General features: G+C 41.3%; 1 protein-coding gene across 1 annotated transcript; it reads right to left on the minus strand.

Moving 5' to 3' along the window:
• Positions 1–8840: 8840 nt before the first annotated feature.
• LOC124799090 (phosphatidylinositol-glycan biosynthesis class X protein-like) lies at positions 8841–9230 on the minus strand. Its single transcript, XM_047262629.1, has one exon. It carries the CDS (start codon positions 9228–9230, stop codon positions 8841–8843), a length of 390 nt encoding a protein of 129 aa, XP_047118585.1.
• Between the last annotated feature and the right edge of the window lie 13957 nt (positions 9231–23187).

Here is a 23187-nt window from a genome sequence, read left to right on the forward strand (position 1 = left end):
TTGACAGCAGTCATGGAGCAGCACATAAGCATAAACCTCAAGGAATTTTTTCTTTTCTTTTAACAAGTAGAATCACAGAATTCCACAGGGCGGAATCTTGAACGGCGCTGTTCTAGGGTAACTGATGTGTAATAATGTCTGTTGACTCCAAAGATAGCACACTGAAATTTATAGAGGATTATAGACAAAGAGAAGTCATATGTAATGCCACTTCCAAATAGTATTTGAATAAAACTTTGAGATTTGTGCACTGAGCGTCAAGTACGTACTAGATAAACAATATCGGATCAAGGAACTGTAACGAATTAGATAAGTCTCGGAGTAGGGAAACAGAGCAGAAGAAGCCCACACATTTATTAGAAGTGTACCTACATGAAAACTGTGGACGACTTTGAGGCGGGTCCACATGCAACGACCTATCTGCGCAAATGTCTACGCTTCAGTGACTGATGGTGACGTTTAGGTTCGTGGCAATAGGATGTAGAATTTGTGCAATTTTGAAACAAGCATTGAGTGAAAACAGACCCAACCCACATGAGCTATTTATACCACCACGAAGGACCATTTCACAAAGGCAAGGACGTTACTGTACAGATACCTCCAGTCTGAAAAGTTACAGATGATATTTTTATAATTTTAGACGTGTTTGACTCATAGTATATTCTTAGAAGTTATATAGATGGGCAATGAGCTATAGTTAATTTTGTTTCTAAGACGATATTTTTAATGCCCTTCTGGAAGTCTAACAGCAACAGTTGCACCAGAATGTAACATTCCATTCTCAATCCTAGATATAGACTCATAATATATCTGTAAAGTTTTCCTTGAAGTATTGTGGTAGTGAATTCTACAGTTCACCTTTAAATCACAATTGTTATGTATTACATATTATATAAACGAAACGTAAATAAGTGTAATAACAACTATGTCCCTCATGTCACTGTTCCAAGATCTCCCATTATAAGCTTAACACAATATGTTGACTGCACTCTTCCTTAAAAAAATTAGGACCTACTATTTGTTACTACGCTGTCACAACTCAGTTAATGGCATAGGGCAGCACTGATCGAAAGTATGCTACCAATCCCATAGCACCAGATCGTATAGATTTCGTTACTTCGCTTAGCTCTTTGCGGTAAAGAGTTCGAAACGAATGTTTTAGTATTATTATTATGCATCCTTTCCCTGTTTATCGTTATGTCATACGCTCGTAATTTCTCTGTTAAACAACTATAAACAGCTGTCTTCTTATTCCTCTCACTGTTTTCCCTCCTTTTATATTTTCCACAACTATGTACGACACCCAAACGATGTGTCTACATCTACATCTACATATATACTCCGCTAGCCAGTCCCCCCCCCCCCCTCTCTCTCTCTCTTCCACTAGCGGATCGCACGAGGGAAAAACGACTGTCTGAACGCCTCAGTGCTATGACTAACTTCCCTTATCTTTGAGTGGTGATCATTGCGCGATTTGAACGTTGGTGGTAATAATATATGCTCTACATCCTCGGCGAAGATCGGATTTCGTAATTTCATGAGCAGCCCCTTCCGTTTAGCGCATCGTCTATCTGCAAGTGTATCCCACTTCAAACTTTCTATGACATTTGTAACGCTCTCGCGATGGCTAAATGTACCAGTCACGAATCTTGCTGCTCTTCTTTGGACCTTCTCAATCTCTTGAATGAGACCCAACTGGTAAGGGTCCCATACAGACGAACAATACTCTAAGACTGGACGAAGTAACGTATTGAAAGCAATTTCCTTTGTTGAAGGTCTGCGTCGCTTCAGGATTCTACCAATAAACCGCAATCTAGAGTTCGCCCGTTACTTGTGTAATCTGATCATTCCATTTGAGTTCATTTCGAATAGTGACACCCAGATACTTGAAGGATGTTACTAATATTGAGAGATAACTGCCAGCCATTACACCACGCATTTATTTTGTACAAATCCTCATTGATTTGTTCACAACTTCCGTGTTTTCGTGTGATACTACTTTCCTGTAGACTACAGCATCATCGGCAAACAGTCTAATGCCGCTGTCAATACCCTCAGCCAGATCGTTTATGTGTCTGCACAGATTGTGATGTGCTCAGACAGTTGCGCAAACAGATCGTTGCGTGTGAATGGGCCTTTATAGTACAACATCTGAGAAGCCTGACATCTGTATAAAAAAAGAAAAAAAAGATCGGGTATGTCTAGCTCCTCGCTCCTCAACAAAGTACTAGAAATTGAAATGATGGACATTGATATTATTTTAAATTGGGCTAAACTTTGACATGTCTTATATCCTTGTAAAAAGAGATCTATGGATGAATAACGCTACTACTACTACTACAAGAAATAAAAAACTAGAAAACGTAATCAGTGTTCTAGTGGTTTCTGAGGTCTGTGACATTCCCGAATTTGTCGAGTCCTAGCACGTTAATCGATAAATAAACTTCTATGCATAGACAACTTTTTGATAAAATAAAATACAAATGACATAGTGAAAGCCAATTAACGTTCACACAACGACTAAGAACTGGCCCTAAGTATTTCTTAGTTTCTGGAATAATCACAAAACTCCTTTGTTTTGAAATGGAAAATGAATAGCTCATCTGGAATATAAGTCAGCAGTTACTTTCTACGAAATGTTATTTCCAGCTTTATCGCTGCAGTTTCCCAAGCAGAAAGTATAAAATCTTGCTGTGACCTTGTAACTGCCATAACACAGTATATTTGCTGGCGCTAAAACAATGTTGCTTAACAATATGTATAAATAGTTTTCAGTATATGACTACATAGCTAATCACACAAGGTCACTTTTTTTTAGACATTTTTGTTGTTTTGTTAGTCTTTCCAAATCCATAAAACTAAAATGTTCTGTTTCAGTCACTGTGATCTCTATACTATATCCTCGCTATTAACGAAGTTACGAATTAATACATGGTGTTGAAGACAACTCCTTATTAAAGATCAATGTAAGATTCAAACGAAACAAATATAAAGCATACAGGAATGACAAAAAATGGTACAACATCACTAAGTACAAATGCTACAAATGAGATAATGATATAATTAAAAGAAACTGTTTACAGTGTCTGAAATGATAGTTCATTAATCCTCAACATAGATGAAGTGATCCAAGAATCGAGGTGGAAACCTAAGAGTCTTTCCTGACTTCGATACTCTGATATTTCGAAGAGGTTCCTCTGGAGAATATTTCCTGTTCCCTTTTTCGTAAAGGGATGGACTGGTTTAAGTCTATCCATTGACACATTTATGTGTTTGCATTTCCTCTCAACAGTGAAATATTTTTCATGCATTGCTATGACAGGCAAAGGACCATCATATCTAGATTCTAATGGTTTTCTAAACCTATCGCATCTCAGAAAAATGGTGGAGCATGTCCCAGGTTCTTGGGACAAATACCGATCCTGATGTACTTGTAGCTCTATTAACTCAGATTAACTTTTGGCCTTGTAATTCAGATGCAAACGAACCTGGGTCAGTTTTTGTAGTTTCCACTTCAAAAAATTGGCTAGGAAGACTTATAGGCTTTCCACATACTATCTGTGAAATAGAATGTTTCGATGTCTCTTGTACTGCAGTGTACAGCCCCAGCAGAACAGTAGCTGGAATTTCTGTCCAGTTAGAAATGTTGTGGGTCGTGATTTCAGACCTCAAAATTCTGTATAGTCGCTCAACCTTACGAGTGCATTGAGGCTGATATGGTGTTGTGCATTGAATTTTCGTTCCACAGCCAATGCCCAAATTATTAAACTACTGGAATCTAAACTGTGTTCTTTGGACGGTAATTATCTGTGGTGAAATGCCGAATCCTATGATCCAGTTTTGGTAAAAGGCCTTTCCTATTTTTTCAGCTGTTGATATCTTCGAGTGATATGACATCCATTCAGGATGTGAAATGATCAATACAAATCAAGCAGGAAGTCATGCGATTAGAAGGAAGCGATGATCCGACGATACCAATGTGTAGGAAACTGAAACATTCATCGGGTTCTACAAATATTTCGAATTGCGATATTGTGGGGCGAGTGATCTTGATTTCCTTTCACTAATATAGGATTTAGTCCACTGTTGCACATCACTTCTTATGTTTGGCCAAATAACTCAAGTATTTAGCAGTTTCATTATAGTATTTTATGCCAGGATGATGTAAACTATGAAAACAGAGAAATATTTGATAATGAAAAGCTTGAGCAATGTAAGGTCTGATATTTGCAGTTGAAGTGTCACACCACAGTGTTTTTTTTTCTGTTGGAAGCTGATACTACTTGAAATTTAAAGCATTGTTTCCCATTCAGTATTGTAGAAATTCTTTATCTTACAGAGGGTTGTCGGCGATTTCATCATTGTCGAATATTGTTACTTCAACAGCTCTGGATAGGGCATCCACTATAATATTGTCATGGCCACTGACATGACGAATATCAATCGAAAATTGTGAAATGTACTGCAGCTGTTTCATTTGTCGAGGAGACGAATTTTCATTGATTGCTTAAAAGTAAATGCGAGTGGATTGTCGTCAGGGAAGATTATGAAGGCCCTTTCTTCTAGTAAATGCTTAAACTTTTTTAGATAAAGATAAACTCCCACCAATTCTCGGTTGTAGGTACTGTAAACCTTCTGAGATTGACTAGGTACTTTGACAAATAATGCACCCAATTACCAAATCTGATGTGTTTGTACATAGTGCTAAAGGTAACTCCAAGTTAAGAAAAATCAATAATGTAGCAACTGCAATATCATGTTTACATATCTCGAACAATTTTTTCAGTTCCTTAGCCCACTGAATTTCTCTACATCCTTTATTTTCACTTCTTTAAAATAGTCATGCATTTGCACCACATCTTTAAGGTAATGTACTTTCTCATAAAGTGGAAGGGATCGCTCTGGTGTTGTCCAGTATACCAGAAATTTTATTTGATTTACTCCCAAGACTAATTTTGGGTTGTTAATTTGAAGTCCATAATTAGACAATCGCTCTAAGACTAGTCTGAGGTGTGCTCCACGTTATTCAGTACTGAAGGAAGTGACCAAAATGTCATCAAGGTAAGCAAACACAAGATCCAGTCCAAACATAACCTCATTACTGAATCACTGGACTGCTAGGGAAGACGCTTTCCACAGTGCAGAACTCATTGCATTAAATTAATACAATCCAAATGATGTGATTATAGCTGTCTTGTGGTAATTTTCTTCAGCAATGGGTATTTGATAACAAATCTTAAGCAGATCAGGTATGTAAAAGATGTTTTTGCCTTGCAGAATCCAGTGGAAATCTTTTAGTTGAGGTACAGGACAATGATCAGGACTGTTCTTTCATTTAACTGTCTGTAATATCCACATGACGTTTCAAGTCATACTTCTTGAGTACTGGTACTCCATGCAGAGGACTAGTTCACACATATTTAGATGTCCTAATGATGTCATTGTCTAACAAGAATTTACGTTCTTGTTTTGCCACTAGGGCATTCCTTTGGGCCTACCTTGCCCTATAAATCATGGGCAGGCCTTCAGGGGTAATGTAGTGTTTCATATTATACTTATTTTGCTGGGTACCAAATTAGGTTGTGCTATATCTGGATACTGCAACAGTAGGTCTATAAATTTTGTATTTTGAATCATGGCACTTACTACATTTTCCTCTTTTAATCTCTTATTATGGACATCTACTAATAATTGGATTTCATTCAAAAAATCGGCTCCCAATATAGCTTTATTGATTTCTGCAATGATAAATGGCCTTTGAAACTGATGTTACAGCCTGGAAACGATGGTATGAAGTTCAGTCCTGAATGTAGGAACTGTGGTACCATTAGCAGCACACAATTTACACATGTGTCAACATTAACCTTTGGAATTACAGAAACATCAGCCCGATTGTCAACTAAAAATTTGTAATCTCGTTTTACTCAGTTACAAATAGGCACATTTTATGGCAATTGCCGTAGGCATCAGCACTTATTCATCTATTGGGTCATGTTTCCCTTTTGAGACTAGCTACATGGAAGTATGGATTTTTCATGTTTTCAGTGCTGTCCAGTGATAGTAAGTAATAACAATACTTGCTCTTGGGGTAGTATTTATTTTGAGATTTATTGTAGCTATCATGAGGTCAGTGGTCGCAGGTTCTATTACGAGACCTGCCTGAGTAAACAGTCGAAAATACAGCTATTTGTTGCTCTAACACCGTAATTCTTGTCATTATGTCACTTATTGTTGTCAGAACATCGTGTTGGTTGCAAGCATCACTATTCACGATGAACAGTTCATTACAGAGATTCATTTCTATTATTGTATCAGCCATTAGCGCCACTTTCTCGAGTCCCTCTACAACTACATTTAAAATGTTCGTTTTAGAATCTGGAACATTTTTCAGTCAGAGCATCTTAAGGCTCTTTTCTAACACACCTACTCCTGCGAAGACTTGCATCTTATTTAATAACTGGCGAGAGGCTTTTGGTCTCCCAAATCGATTCCAGTGTCCAGTCTCTTAACATGCATACCTTCGGTTACTTTGAATATATTCTGTAGACATTGCTTAGTCAATGGATATTTATTTATTTCAATTCCAAAAATAATCCGCCAAATATTCACCATGTATTGTTACACTAGATGATTATATTTAGTCTTTTTTGTAACAATTTAGCAAATACTAAACTATGCCTCTACCTGATAGAACCAAATTTCGAGTTTTTCACTCCAGAAAGGCGAATATTGATGCTAACCTTATTTGCTTCCAGTCGATCCTCGGGCATGCTTCCATTTGTCATGATATCTTCTTATCATCATTTCAGGATTACCAATTAAAACTGCATAATGTTGTATATTTAATGGAGCTAAAAAAAAGTAGCTTAACAACATTTATTAACAGTTTCCAATACACATGACTAATCACACATTGTCACTTGGTTTTTTCCTTTCAAACATATTTTGCCGTTTTATTGATCCTGCCAACTTCATAAAACTTAAATATTCCTATTTCTATTGCTGTGATCTTCACAACCACTTTCTGGAATCTACAAACAAAACGTCGCCGACACTTTGCATTTCTCACACCTCTGTTATTTCTAAACTTTTTTTACTGATAGTCAACTTTGTGTTTTTTTCCGTCGCCCTTCCATCACAATAACGCTGCACAAACTCCCAGTCAAAGAAAAGGATGCATAGCGGACTGCTTGAGCAATGAGGCAATGTGAGGACACAAGAACGCACATGCAGATGTACTTTATTTCCACTAATGTTTGAGTATGGACTTTAAATCCCGTGCACCTGCGACTGCATCCGAAGAAAGAGGCATCATGCAGACAAGAGAGGTACTGTGGCTCTACTCCAGCTTTCTGTACTACCTGGGTGTAGATATCTGATCTCACAGCTTGGAAATTTGGCGTGCATACAGAATCTTGTCGTCTGCATAGTCCGCCATGTTGTAGCTGGGTAAAAAAATTCCACAGATCTGTACATGATAAAGAACTCTTTACTTACTTTGGCTTTGAACTTTATATCAATGTGTAATGAATTGGCTGATGTGTTAGCAGAATCGAGAAAAAAAAAGTATTTTTCATTTTCCATTCTTGTGACATTTTGTGGCAGCCATGTTGTCATTAGGCAAGACCCGAAAAATGAACACCTTTGGGCATCATGTTCAGACAGCTGGGGTTCGACAGCCACATAGTATAGAGATCACTGCTCCACTCTTTTCAAAGATGTACTTTGGCTGAAGCTACTGGAGACACCTTATTAAATTTTTTCAAGTTCGTATTTGGTTTGTTTTATATTATAACTTATGTATTGTGAGCATACGCTATTCCACAACCTGTCACACAGAGGATCTCATGAAAAGATACAGTTGCACTATTCCACAACCAGTCACATTGAGGCTCTCTCGAAAAGGTACAGTTTGTTGCAATTAAATGTCAGGTAATGAGTTATTGGTGTTTAAAGGCTTTAGGTGACCTGTGACACAGGACAAAGTGATAATTCCTAGATGTGGTGCCGTGAATGTAGACATGGAGTTCTGAATTCGAAGACTCTGATTTTCGTCCTGCCATCCAAAAAAATTTTATTATTCACCTCTGCATTTTTGAAAGATTCCGAGACTTTTCTTATTACTTCAACAGAGGTGTGTTCTGTAGTACTCCATGTCAAGCACATGTAAGAGGAGTAAGCGGTCATTGTATATATTTTACAAATTAAGCTTCAAACACGAAAATGAGAGTAAATATTTGAATCACGTTGGTTAACTGGTAAAACAAATTACCAATCAAATAAAAAACATAGAATAGACCGACATTTGTGGAAAAGAATCAAAAGGTAACATAGTCTGAACCATCTCTGAAATATAAAAGAAAATTTACAGGCTAGTTATTTTAGGAGGCTTCTTTACCGAACAGTAGTGGCTTTAGTTAAAGTACATTTGAGGTGCGTGAGAAAAGTAATGAGACAACGATAGTGTCCCCTTCAAAGTAGGCAGGCATACACCAGGGGTGTAGTTGTTCCCAGTGTTGGTAGCAGCACTGTAAGGATTCAACTGGTAGGGGATTTAACGCGTCGGTCATGTTCTTTTCAATGTTCTCCATTGTCCCGAAACGCCGTCCTTTTAAGACATTTTTCAATTTCGGGAAAAGGAAAGAGTCACAAGGACTCAGATCAGGTGAACAGGGGACCTATGAAGGAGCAGGAACGCCTTTTTAGGTCAAAAATTCCGTGATGGAAGTGGTCGTGTGACAGAGGGCATTGTCATGACGTAGCATCCACTAATCTGAAATGTCTTCTCTTATACAATTCAACCTTTTCCTGAGTCTTCCAAGAACATATTTGTAGAACATTTAGTTCGCAGTTTGTTCTGGAGGAGCAACTGTTCGCGCCTTTGCTCTTAGGCAGGTATCCTCTAAGCAGTGGAGAAACAGGCGTGGAGAATTCAAGTGTCCATCAACATGGCCACCACCTGGAATTGGTGGCTGGTACCTTGCATGCACAGGTAATGAACGCTTTGCTGAAAGGAGGTTCTGAGTACATTGCAATGGACTATAAGCAATGGCTGTGTGTTCTGTTGCTATGGCTTCTGGCAGCTGGATGTTCACTGCCTCCATTACTGCTGCACAAGATGACAACCGTTTGAACCACTGCAATTCCTGCAGTTGCTCTGGATTTACATACAATGCTGCTGTGATCTTCTCTTCCAGTATCACTGAGCAATTGATCCAAATGTTAGGCATGATCCACAACTATCTCTACAAGTGATTGCAGACCCTGATGAAAGCCGCCGTTTTCAATTCGTCTTGTGATGGTTGCATATTCGTCACAGTCCTCTACACAGTATAGACATTTAAACTGCAACAACAAAATTATTGCAACGAATACGAAACGTTCAATTTGTTACTCAACTATCTAATTATATCACTTCGCGATTGGTTACACTGTTTACATATCTTGCTTTTGACAATAATCAGTGTAGCCAACAATACAACACCAAAATATCTCACTGAGCTCATGGGACATCTCGAGAGCAGCGCAGCTTTCGTGCTACGTGTTCTTGGCCACACTGAACGCAGTTACAGCGTTGCCACACCGTTGATCTTTAATTCTTATTTCTATTAAATCTTCTGGTGGGACTAGGTTTCGCTAGATGCACTTTTGTCTTGAAATGAGATGAGGACTCGCATGGCCACAACCAAGTGCAGCACTTTTCTCTTCGCACTGTAATCTGGTATTTTCCAGGAATGTTCTTGCTAGTGTATTTTATCATTGTGTCAATTACTTTCAAAGGAAGAAGTTTCCTTTTCTGGCAACAGACTGTAGTTTTTCGCAAAAATTAGAACGTACTTCAAACTACTAGCGGAAGTTCCTCCTTAACTACTTTTCGTAATACATATCACTTTGTAAATAACAAGTATGAAGTTGGCAGGTTTCCACTTTAAAAGAAGAAAGGACAGCAATACCTTCCAAATGAATGGAGCACCTTAACACATCGCACCCTGTTAAGAACAGTGACACGGTTCAAAAATACAATGAGAAAACTCGACTTAAACAGTTCTATAAACTTACATTGAAATAGTATAAGCTTCCTTTAAATTTCAAGTAAGTGTTGTTAATAGTAAAGTCCATTACATTTTTCGATTCTGTTGGGGCACTCCACTAGTGTAACTGCAGTTTTTTAACTTGAGTCACTTTTCTTGCTGGGGTACGATATAACGAGCAGTCACGACGATATCTTGACAACTATCTGTGGGTTCGAGAAAGCCAATGTACAAGGGGCATTCAGTAAGTAATCTAACAATTTTTTTCTCGGCCAATTTCGGTTGAAAATGTGGAATTTGTTGTGGGACATTGTGTATGGTGACCAGATGCAATTGTTTAGAAAGGGGGACAAACAGCTTCAAAAAGGAGGACAAAGGAAGAAAAAAAGAGGACACATCAAACGGGTCAACTGCAGATGAGGATAATACCACTCGTCAGCTTTGGACAAGTCACGTGACTGCCGGGAATTACCGGTAAAACTAGTGGTTAATTGTTATTGATGGTCAGGTGGTGGTTAACTGAGTAATACAGAAAAAATTAAAAACATTAATTGTGGTGACAATGTGGCGCCAATTGTTTTGTAATGTCAACAACTAGGAATTGTTTACAAATCGAAAAACGTAAGACCATTCACCTCCCTTCATTCGACGCACCCTTACCAACATCTACAATTCAAGCAGCAGCTGACGACATGTAAACTGCACTTTAACCTTCCGAATAAAAATAAATTGAATGACTATTAAACAATGAAATAAAACCATGACAGTTAATCCGTCGAGCTATTTCTTACCTTTATTGGCTACTGAGACGTACGTTCCAGCTCCACATATCTTACTTTCTGCTTCAAATTCATTTCTCCCTTTCTTGAAAGCCGGATATTTGCAGGAGAGGACATCAGAAAATGTATACTTTCGTTTAGGCATAGCCAAATATTTTACGTAACTCACTCGGTTAAAAATACACTCACAAATCACACGTGCACTACAGGAAGCCAAGAGAAGATACGAAACGAAAATTTTAAATAATCGATATTTGCTTATAGGTCGATCAACGATAACATCGACAATCCTGGTGCCACCTTCTAACATCGCCTTCGTGCGTGTTTATCACGAAGGTTGTGCCAATAGTTAAAGTATTTAAGAAAACAGCAATAGAACTGGACGAATTGTAAATTTAGCTGTATTACGCTCAACTTTCCGAAAAAGCCGGACACTGTAAAAATCCGCCTGTACCCCGGACAAAGAGCTAAAAAGGAGGACATGTCCGGATTAATCCGGACGTCTGGTCACCCTAACATTATGGAATATTCCCACTTCGGCCCCTATAGTTTCATGAAGTTGCGATAGATGGCAGCGTTATACGTAGCCTTCAAAATGGCATCTGTGACGGAGGTGCGTTCGACGCAGAGAGCTGTCCTTGAGTTTCTTTTGACGGAAAACCAGAACATCGTAGATATTCACAGGAACTTGGAGGATGTCCACGGAGACCTTTCTGTGATCGCAGTGTGAGTCGTTGGACGAGGCGCCTGTTATCTCGCAACAAGGTCGTGCAAACCTGTCCGATCTCCCATGTGCCAGACGGCCGCATACAATTGTGACTCCTGCAGTGTTGGAAAGGGCAGACAGTCTCAATCGAGGTAATCGACGAATCTTATTCCAACACCTCGCTGCACGACTGGATATTTCTGTTGTCAGTGCTGACACACTCGTCCACCAGTTGTGGTACTCGAAGTTGTGTGCTTACTGGGTTCCTTACCGCCTAACAGAAGACCATAAAGAGCAGTGAAGGATCATCTGTGCAGAATTGCTTGCGCTGATAATGACAGTTTTTTGTTGAACATCATCACAGGCGATTAAACATGGATTCATCACTTCGAACTGGAAACAAAACGTGACCGATGGAGTGGCGCCATCCCATGTCTCCTCCAAAACTTTCATAGCCGCACCCTCAGCCTGTAAAGTCGTGGCGACGGTCTTCTGGGAGTATGACGGGGTTATTCTGTTTGATGTCCTTCCTCATGGTGCAACTACACTACTGGCAAGTAAAACTGTTACACCAAGAAGAAATGCTGATGATAAATGGGTATTCATTGGACCAATATATTATACTAGAACTGACATGTCATTACATTTCCACGCAATTTGCGTGCATAGTTCCTAAGAAATCAGTACTCAGAACTACCATCTGTAGCCGTAATAACGGCCTTGATACGCCTGGGCATTGAGTCAAACAGAGCTTGGATGGCGTGTACAGGTACAGCTGTCCATGCAGCTTCAACACGATACCACAGTTCATCAAGAGTAGTGACTGGGGTATTGTGACAAGCCAGTTGCTCGGCCACCATTGACCAGGCGTTTTCAATTGGTGAGACATCTGGAGAACGTGCTGGCCAGAGCAGCAGTCGAACATTTTCTGTATCCAGAAAGGCCTGTAATGGACCCGCAACATGCGGTCGTGCATTATCCTGCTGAAATGTATTATTTCGCAGGAGTCGAATGAAGGGTAGAGCCACAAGTCGTAACACATCTGAAATGGAACGTCCACTGTTCGAAGTGCCATCAATGCGAACAAGAGGTGACCGAGATGTGTAAGCAATGGCACCCCATATCATCACACCGCGTAATACGCCAGTATGGCGATGACGAATGGCTCTGAGAGTAGAGGGACAACCTATGTGTCAAGACACGCTGCATTGTTGCCAAACTTATTCAAGATGGCGGCGATGATGTCATCCAAGATGGCGGCATGTTAACTTGGCAACATCGCATGACGTCATCCAAGATGGCGGCTTTTGGCGGGAAAATAGGCCAATTGTGCTACGTCCACTAACCTAACCTTCAGCAAAAATGGTGGGAATTTTGCATTTTGGGGGGAAAATAGCCCAATTGTGCTATGTCCACTAACCTAACCTCAAGAAAAATGGCGGGAAGTTTGAATTTTGGTGGGAAAATAGGCCAGTTGTGCTACGTCCACTAACCTAAGCCTCCAGAAGAAAAAATGGCGGGAAGTTTGAATTCCAACAGGATAACACATGCAAAGACCGTATTTGTCTTTTTACTATTATTGATTATCATTTATTAACATTCATTATCATTTATTATTATTTATTATTATTTATTGGTATTCATTATTATTGACATGCCTCCACTAGAAAATTCCCTCCAAATTCAAATTCCAACACAATAATGGCTGCAAAACCTTATTTTTGTTTATTATTCATTATTATTTATTAACATTCATTATCATTCATTGTCATTTATTATCATTCATTAATATTTACTATCATTCATTATCATTTATTATCATTTATTATTATTATTATTATTATTTATTATAGGCCTACCTGCACTAGCCTACACCCATGAACCATGGACCTTGCCGTTGGTGGGGAGGCTTGCGTGCCTCAGCGATACAGATGGCCGTACCATAGGTGCAACCACAATGGAGGGGTATCTGTTGAGAGGCCAAACATGTGGTTTCTGAAGAGGGGAAGCAGCCTTTTCAGTAGTAGCAGGGGCAACAGTCTGGATGATTGACTGATCTGGCCTTGCAACACTAACCAAAACGGCCTTACTGTGCTGGTACTGCGAACAGCTGAAAGCAAGGGGAAACTACAGCCGTGATTTTTCCCGAGGGCATGCAGCTTTACTGTATGGTTAAATGATGATGGCGTCCTCTTGGGTAAAATATTCCGGAGGTAAAATAGTCCCCCACTCGGATCTCCGGGCAGGGACTACTCAAGAGGACGTCTTTATTAGGAGAAAGAAAACTGGCGTTCTACGGATCGGAGCGTGGAATGTCAGATCCCTTAATCGGGCAGGTAGGTTAGAAAATTTAAAAAGGGAAATGGATAGGTTAAAGTTAGATATAGTGGGAATTAGTGAAGTTTGGTGGCAGGAGGAACAAGACTTTTGGTCAGGTGAATACAGGGCTATGAATACAAAATCAAATAGGGGTAATGCAGGAGTAGGTTTAATAATGAATAAAAAATAGGAGTGTGGGTAAGCTATTACAAACAGCATAGTAAACGCATTATTGTGGCCACAATAGACATGAAGCCCATGCCTACTACAGTAGTACAAGTTTATATGCCAACTGTCTCTGCAGATGATGAAGAAATTGATTAAATGTATGATGAGATAAAAGAAATTATTCAGGCAGTGAAGGGAGACGAAAATTAAATAGTAATGGGTGACTGGAATTCGAGAGTAGGAAAAGGGAGAGAAGGAAACATAGTGGGTGAATATGGATTGGGGGAGAGAAATGAAAGAGGAAGCTGTCTCGTAGAATGTTGCACAGAGCATAATTTATCATAGCTGACACTTGGTTCAAGAATCATAAAAGAAGGTTGTATAAAGAAGGTTGTATACAAGGAAGAATCCTGGAGATACTAGAAGGTATCAGATAGATTATATAATGGTAATACAGAGATTTAGGAGCCAGGTTTTAAATTGTAAGACATTTCCAGGGGCAGATGTGGACTCTGACCACAATCTATTGGTTATGAACTGTACATTAAACCTGAAGAAACTGCAAAAAGGTGGGAATTTAAGAAGATGGGACCTGGATTAACTGACTAAACCAGAGGTTGTACAGATTTTCAGGGAGAGCATAAGGGAACAATTGACAGGAATGGGGCAGAGAAATACAGTAGAAGAAGAATGGGTAGCTCTGAGGGATGAAGTAGTGAAGGCAGCAGAGGATCAAGTAGGTAAAAAGACAAGGGCTAATAGAAATCCTTGGGTAACAGAAGAAATATTGAATTTAATTGATGAAAGGAGAAAATATAAAACCCAGTAAATGAAGCAGGCAAAAGGGAATACAAACGTCTCAAAAATGAGATCGACAGGAAGTGCAAATTGGCTAAGCAGGGATGGCTAGAGGATAAATGTAACGATGTAGAGGCTCATCTCACTAGGGGTAAGATAGATACTGCCTACAGGAAAATTAAAGAGACCTTTGGAGAAAAGAGAGCCACTTGTATGGATATCAAGAGCTCAAATGGAAACCCAGTTCTAAGCAAAGAAGGGAAAGCAGAAAGGTGGAAGGAGAATATAGAGGGTCTATACAAGGGCGGTGTACTTGAGGTCAATATTATGGAAATGGAAGAGGATGTAGATGAAGATGAAATGGGAGATACGATACTGCGTGAAGAGTTTGACAGAGTACTGAAAGACCTGAGTCGAAACAGGGCCCCGGGAGTAGACAACATTCCATTAGAACTACTGACGGCCTTGGGAGAGCCAGTCCTGACAAAACTCTACCATCTGGTGAGCAAGATGTATGAGACAGGCAAAATACCCTCAGACTTCAAGAAGAATATAATAATTCCAATCCCAAAGAAAGCAGGTGTTGACAGATGTGAAAATTACCGAACTATCAGTTTAATAAGTCACAGCTACTTTTCTAGCATTTGTGGACTTAGAGAAAGCTTTTGACAATGTTGACTGGAATACTCTCTTTCAAATTCTGAAGGTGGGAGGGGTAAAATACAGGGAGCGAAAGGCTATTTACAATTTGTACAGAAACGAGATAGCAGTTAGAAGAGTCGAGGGGCATGAAAGGGAAGCAGCAGTTGGGAAGGGAGTGAGACAGGGTTGTAGCCTCTCCCCAATGTTATTCAATCTGTATATTGAGCAATCAGTAAAGGAAACAAAAGAAAAATTCGGAGTAGGTATTAAAGTCCATGGAGAAGAAATAAAAACGTTGAGGTTCGCCGATGGAATTGTAATTCTGTCAGAGACAGCAAAGGACTTGGAAGAGCAGTTGAACGGAATGGACAGTGTCTAGAAAGGAGGATATAAGATGAACATCAACAAAAGCAAAACGAGGATAATGGAATGAAGTCGAATTAAGTCTGGTAATGCTGAGGGAATTAGATTAGAAAATGATACACTTAAAGTAGTAAAGGAGTTTTGCTATTTGGGGAGCAAAATAACTGATGATGGTCGAAGTAGAAAGGATATAAAATGTAGACTGGCAATCGCAAGGAAAGCGTTTCTGAAGAAGAGAAATTTGTTAACATCGAGAATAGATTTAAGTGTCAGGAAGTCGTTTCTGAAAGTATTTGTATGGAGTGTAGCCATGTATGGAAGTGAAACATGGACGATAAATAGTTTGGACAAGAAGAGAATAGAAGCTTTCGAAATGTGGTGCTACAGAAGAATGCTGAAGATTAGATAGGTAGATCACATAACTAATGAGGAGGTATTGAATAGAATTGGGGAGAAGAGGAGTTTGTGGCACAACTTGACAAGAAGAAGGGACCAGTTGGTAGGACATGTTCTGAGGCATCAAGGGATCAAAAATTTAGTATTGGAGGGCAGCGTGGAGTGTAAAAATCGTAGAGGGAGACCAAGAGATGAATGCACTAAGCAGATTCAGAAGAATGTAGGTTGCAGTAAGTACAGGGAGATGAAGAAGCTTGCACAGGATAGAATAGCATGGAGAGCTGCATCAAACCAGCCTCAGGACTGAAGATAACAACAACAAAAACCTCCACTTGAAATTGCGCCAAATTCAAATTCCAACACGATAATGTCTCAAAAACTGTACTTCTATTTAATATTCTTATTTATTATTTATTCAAGATGGCCGAGTTTCTCGGCGAGAAAGCCATCTTCCTTACATCTATAACAAAAATCTATCACAAGTTCAAATCCCAACACCATAATTGATCACACGTACGAATTTTCTCCGTCACTAATCGCAACAAATAATAAGATGCACTTATAGTAACGTAAGTCACGTCCTGTGATTTTGCAGGGGGGAAGGGACTGAAGGCTTTATTTCAGGCAGTACGGTCATCACTTGTTCTCCAACACAGTCAGCACACACATCTTTGATATCGCAATCCAGTCGCCACGACGTCCACGCTCCAACTGAATTAGTTCAAATCCTCGCCACCCCCTGGCCAGCAAGAGGAGACACTGTCGACGCCTGTCTCGTGAGGCGGCCGGCCACTCGTGGTGGACTGGCGGTACGCTGGGGGCGAGCCCAGCGATCACTCCCACATCGTAAACATGTTTTCGCTGGACACTCTGGAACTTGCCGAGTTTGACGTCACAGCGTCCCCTTGTCCGCTTGCCACGTGTATTCGTCGCCTCCGCACGTTTCCCGCCAAAATTGTTTGCCTCGGAGCTGAATCACACAACAGTCGGCCGTTTCCCTACAACACTTTCAGCGCCGAAGTTGTTTTTCCTGGGCACGTTCAAACCTGTTGATCCTGACCGCTCACTGTCCACCACATGTCCTTGTGCAAGCGAGAAAGCAGTGCTACACTTTTGGCGGCAAAGTTTGCTCGATAGTGGAATCCGCCATGACCATATAACAGCACGTTTGGTCCGCACTAGAATGCTCGCTAAGTGACTCGCTCTCGCGCTCGCGTAATAGCTGTACAATCGCAGCGCCGCCGCCCGGCTTTAGTCACACATCCTCCATACATGCGACGGACATAGTCTTCTGTAAATACCTAAGTACTTAATTCCATTTTATTTTAATCATATTAAATAATTCAATTTACAATTTCATATACGTATGGAAAGGTGTTCAACTACCTAATTTAAACTACTTTTCGAGGACCAGACAGCCACCTCTTCCTAGGAACCAGCGCCGAGTTAGAATTCTGGCAGTAAAGAAAGGGCACTTGTACCAACCTCCTAGGAACCAGCACAAAGTTTGAAATCTGTCAGTATACAAAGCACACTTGCGCTCCCACTACCACCTAAGAAAGTTGTTGCAAACGGAGCTCATCACCACTAAACTAAGCCACCAGCACTCAACCTCTTCATACACGTTTTGGCTAAAAGGACTCACGCTGCACTAGGCCCATGGATGGAGGAACCAATTTACTTTATTTAGGAATGGAGAATATGTATCACAGCGACATGTTCCACACCATACAGACCTGCAAAACACTCCTACATAATTCATTTATAATGCTCCAGACACACGCTTGCTAATTGTAAACAGTTAAACATAACTCATAGCACAGCCTACAGACATGCGAACACCTCACTCAGAGTCTGACCAGATTGCAGTTTTTGCGCAAAAACCACTCACACTGCGCTGTGCTGCTCGGGGAAGTAAGGAAGGGCTACACTCTATTTATTTGGAGCCCTTTTATTTAGTCATGGAGTATATTTGTCACAAAACACTCGCACTGATCCGACTGTGGTCATCTGACACAGGCCACAAACACGTAAACAATTCCTAATTTCACCACACAATGGCAAACAGCTCTTATATAATGCAGTACACAATATCAGCAGACGAGCTCTGTACTCTTAAACTCTCCAAATAAAGCACAGACATGTTCGCAAAATAGTGCAACAGACGCGCCCAAACACCCTCAGTTGCCAAACCGACCAAAAGTCTCTGCTCGGCCTCCCCCAAACATGACCTCAACACAGTCGCATTCGCACCTATCACCGGAGAAATTGATATCGCCTATGCGCCTTAGATTACGCTCCAAGGCAGGTCGCGCGCGCGCGCGGTCGGCGGGGAAGGGGGGTTCCAGAGTCTCCAGCCAAGTTCAGCTTTCGTGCGCTCGTGACAGCCGACACATGTGAAAGCTGCATTGTCCTCATGTATACTGCCGGCGTCTCAGGTCAGGACCTGCCTTCACGTCTATTGTCGGAATAGCTCATGGCTCGTTGACACACACGATTAACGTAGCCTGGGAAACATCTACTACTCGCATGCAACCGAGATGGTGACAGGAAAACCAATTACTCTGATCTGCGCTGCAGGCGCGTGTAATCATTGAGAACCCTCTATTTATTTTTTCGAACAACTTATTTAACCATACAGTGTATCTATCACGCTATCACAAAACACCCACCCAGATGTGCCCTGGGCCATGTTGCACAGCCCACAAACACGCACCCAATCATAATTTCACTACACACCATAGCAAACTGCTACTAAATAATACGCTCAGTACTCGTAAACTATCCTAATAACGCATAGCAGAGCCTGCAGATCCGCTCGCAAAATAACTCTGCAGACGTGCGCAGGTACCCCCCACTCCGCACCCTGCCCACAGGATCGTGAAGTCACCCATCCGTCTGATTTCAGACCTCGCACAGCCCCTGCTCGGCTTCCGCAAGCGTGAGTTGGCGCGGTCAACGCACTCGTCAGCGGTCAAAGCACACACATACGTCCGTCCAGGACCGCAATCCATCACAACCCCGAGCCGCTACCACCGAACGCGGGTGAAAGTCAACTTTATATCAACGTAGCATAATTATCAAAACGCAGCCTCCATACCCTAGATACATCATAGCAGCGCATGTCTTTACCTCCTATGACCCTGTAGCGCACTGCGCATTGCTCCTCACACGACATTACACGGCCCTTTAATTAAACATAACTACACATCCCTGCTCTCGCCTCGTCGCGTGACCAGCCATCTAAAACCTTCTCAATATTATTCTTACTTTACAACATTTTTTTAAAAAATAAGATCTAATTTACACCTCCCACCGCACCTAACCTCACACCCGTCCCACAATCAACATACGCAAACGTCCTCAACCCTATCTTGAGACTCATATATCACCCCACAAACCACGTCCATCAATCAATTTACCATTCTCATCCCATCTTTTCGAATTAAAAACGTAGCCTCTATCTAAACACCAATCAACTCATCTTTCTCGCACTTTCAACAGTAAAATTAATTTTACACCCACCCAGAAATACCAAACGCAATTAAAGAGTCAAACTTTTACACAGAGCATCAAGCACATACGACACTCACACCAATATTCAAAGCCTGGTCCATATTTACCACCTCCACCTTGAATTAAATATTATTAGCATTGCCGCAACATTCTGCCAGCGCTCGATTTGGACCTATTATTCCGCTCTTAACTGTTGTCACTAGCGGTCGAATATCACTATCTATAGATTGCATAAATTTCCACATAAAAAAAATCTCGCGCCGCCGTTTGGAGACTCCTATATCCGAACACATAGCATCATTCAACACCTATCACTTCCTCTTATCTAATAACTCATCCATCAGGTCTGGGGGCAAGGTCACCCCTTTCTTTCTTTCTTTCTTTCTTTCTTTCAGCAGCAGACAGCTATTTTTTACAGTGGTAGCTAAATTGCGCCATCAACTTAACATCACCAATCGCGAAACATATCTTCAAATACATAAACACTCTTACTCACACAGCGGTCCTGCTGAGGACATGACCTTCAATATTACAGTTCTTAATCCAATAACCACCAAAACAAGTACTAAATGCTCAGACTAGTCCCATAGCGCCATACAAAGCGAGCGTCCGAGCGCCGCCGGCGCCATGTCAAAGCGACATATATGTCCATCTAAACAGCCATCCACTCAGCCCCAGGACCAGCATGCTGCAGTGGGCTCTCTCTATATGTCCATCTAAACAGCCATCCACTCAGCCCCAGAACCAGCATGCTGCAGTCGGCTCTCTCTATACCTGCTCTCCAGCTATTGTATAACGACATACAGTGCACAAATGTATTCCTGAATAGCACAGATCTCTATCCTCCCCCTTGCATCTCCAGCAGGACATGTAAACAGTTTCTCACCCAGCCAGCAAACACGAAGTCATTCACCCTTCGCAGACAATTTCGACTCACAAATCCTAAACACTCGCATATATAAAACCATATTCACTCCTGCCAAAACGGTGAACCCGTCGATCATCAGAGGACGTCCACCTCATGTGTGATGAAAGTTCACACATTCCTCTAAACGCACTTGATGTTGTAACGTCAGAATAATATTGAGAAGGTTTTAGATGGCTGGTCACACGACGAGGCGAGAGCAGGGATGTGTAGTTATGTTTAGTTAAAAGGCCATGTAATGAGGTGTCAGGAGCAATGTGCAGTGTGTCATAGGAGGTAAAGACATGTGCTGCTGGTGCTATGATGTGTCTAGCGTATGGAGGCTGCGCTTTGGAATTATGCAACGTTGGTATAAAGTTGACTTTCATCCACGTTAGGTGGTCGCGGCTCGGGGTTGTGATGGATCACGGCCCTGGACGGACGTATGTGTGTGCTTTGACAGCTGAAGACCACACCGACCGCGCCAACTCACGCTTGCGGAGGCCGAGCAGGAGCTGTGGGTGGTCTGTAATCAGATGGATGCGTTACTTCACGATCCTGTGGACAGGGTGCGGAGGGGGTACCTGCGCACATGTGTAGAGTTATTTTGCGAGCGGATCTGCAGGCTCTGCTATGCGTTGTTGGATAGTTTACGAGTACTGAGCGTATCTACACATCTGTGTGAGGAATTATTTAGTAGCAGTTTGCTCTAGTGTGTACTGAAATTATGGTTGGGTGCGTGTCTGTGGGCTGTGCAACATGGCCCAGAACACATCTGGGTGGGTGTTTTGTGACAGCATGATAGATATACTGTATGGTTAAATAAGTTGTTCGAAAAAATAAATAGAGTATTCTCAATCATTACACGCGCCTGCAGCGCTGATCAGAGTGATTCGTTTTCCATCACCATCTCGGTTGCATGCGAGTAGTAAATGTTTTCCCGGCCGCGTTAATCATTTGTGTCAATGAGCTATGAGCTATTCTGACAATAGACGCGAAGGCAGGTCCAGACCTGAGACGTCGGTAGTATACATGAGAAGAACAATGCAGCTTTCACATGTGTCAGAGGAGAGTGCCCGTTCTGGTCGGCTGTCACGAGCGCTCGGAAGCTTAACTTGGCTGGAGGCTCTGAACCCCCTCCCCCGCCGACCGCACGCGCGCGCGGCCTGCCTTGGGGTGTAATCGAAGTCGTATAGGCGATATCAATTTCTCTGGTGTTAGGCGCGAATGCGACTGTGTTGATGACATGTTTGGGGGAGGCCGAGCAGAGACTTTTGATCGGTTTGGCAGCTCGGGGTGTTTGGGCACGTCTGTTGCACTATTTTGCGAGCATGTCTGTGCACTGTGCTATGCTTTATTTGGAGAGTTTAAGAGTACAGAGCTCGTCTGCTGATATTGTGTACTGCATTATTTAAGAGCTGTTTGCTATTGTGTGGTGAAATGAGGACTTGTTTATGTGTTTGTGGCCTTTCTCAGATGACCACAGTCGGATCAGTGTGGGTGTTTTGTGACAAATATACTCCACGACTAAATAAAAGGGCTCCAAATAAATAGAGTGCAGTCCTTCCTTACTTCCCCAAGCAGCACAGAGCAGTCTGAGCGGTTTTTACGCAAAAACTGCTATCTGGTCAGACTGTGAGAGAGTCAGCAAATAACTGGACAAATTTATCTGTAGAGGAGTTAGAGGTCTGGATTGGAATGAATATCTTGATGGGTGTGGTTGTGTTGCCCTGTGTAGTGCACTCCTGGAGTTCAGAACCTGCCTTATGTCAGGCTTACATATCGAAACCTATGAGATGCAAAAGTTTCAAAAAGATATGTCCCAAATAAATAAAGTACACGCCTTCCTCCTTCCATCAGCCTATGGACTGAAATTATTTCCGAACATTAGGAGTTGTTTGGCTATTTGAACGTAAATGATTTCCATTATTTACGAGCGTTTGTAATGTCTGTAGGCTGTTCTATGCGTTATTTTTAACTGTATACAATTAGCAAGCATGTGTCTAGAGCATTATAAATGAGTTATGTAGGAGTGTTTTGCAGGTCTGTATGGTGTGGAACATGTCGCTGTGATACATATTCTCCATTCCTAAATAAAGTAAATTCATTCCTCCATCCATGGGCCTAGTGCAGGGTGATTCCTTTTAGCCAAAACGTGTATGAAGAGGTTGAGTGCTGGGGGCTTAGTTTAGTGGTGATGAGCTTCGTTTGCAACCATATTCTTAGGTTGGTGGCGGAAGCGCAAGTGAGCTTTGTTTACTGGCAGAATTCAAACTTGGCACTGGTTCCTAGGAGGAACTGGCGGTCGGGTGGCTGAGGTTAGTACAAGTGCCCTTTCTTTCGAACAATTTTGTTAGGTTGGTAGAGAAAGCGGAAGTGACCTTTCTTTAGTGCCAGAATTGAAACTCGGCACTGGTTCCTAGGAAGAGGTGGCTGTCTGGTCCTCAAAAAGTAGGTGAAATTAGGTAGTCGAACACCTTTGCATACGTATATGAAATTGTAAATTGAATTATTTAATATGATTAAAACTGAAATGGAATTAAGTACTTAGGTAATTGATAGGTT

The sequence above is a fragment of the Schistocerca piceifrons genome, chromosome 5 (assembly GCF_021461385.2).
Source record: "Schistocerca piceifrons isolate TAMUIC-IGC-003096 chromosome 5, iqSchPice1.1, whole genome shotgun sequence".
Lineage (NCBI taxonomy): Eukaryota > Metazoa > Arthropoda > Insecta > Orthoptera > Acrididae > Schistocerca > Schistocerca piceifrons.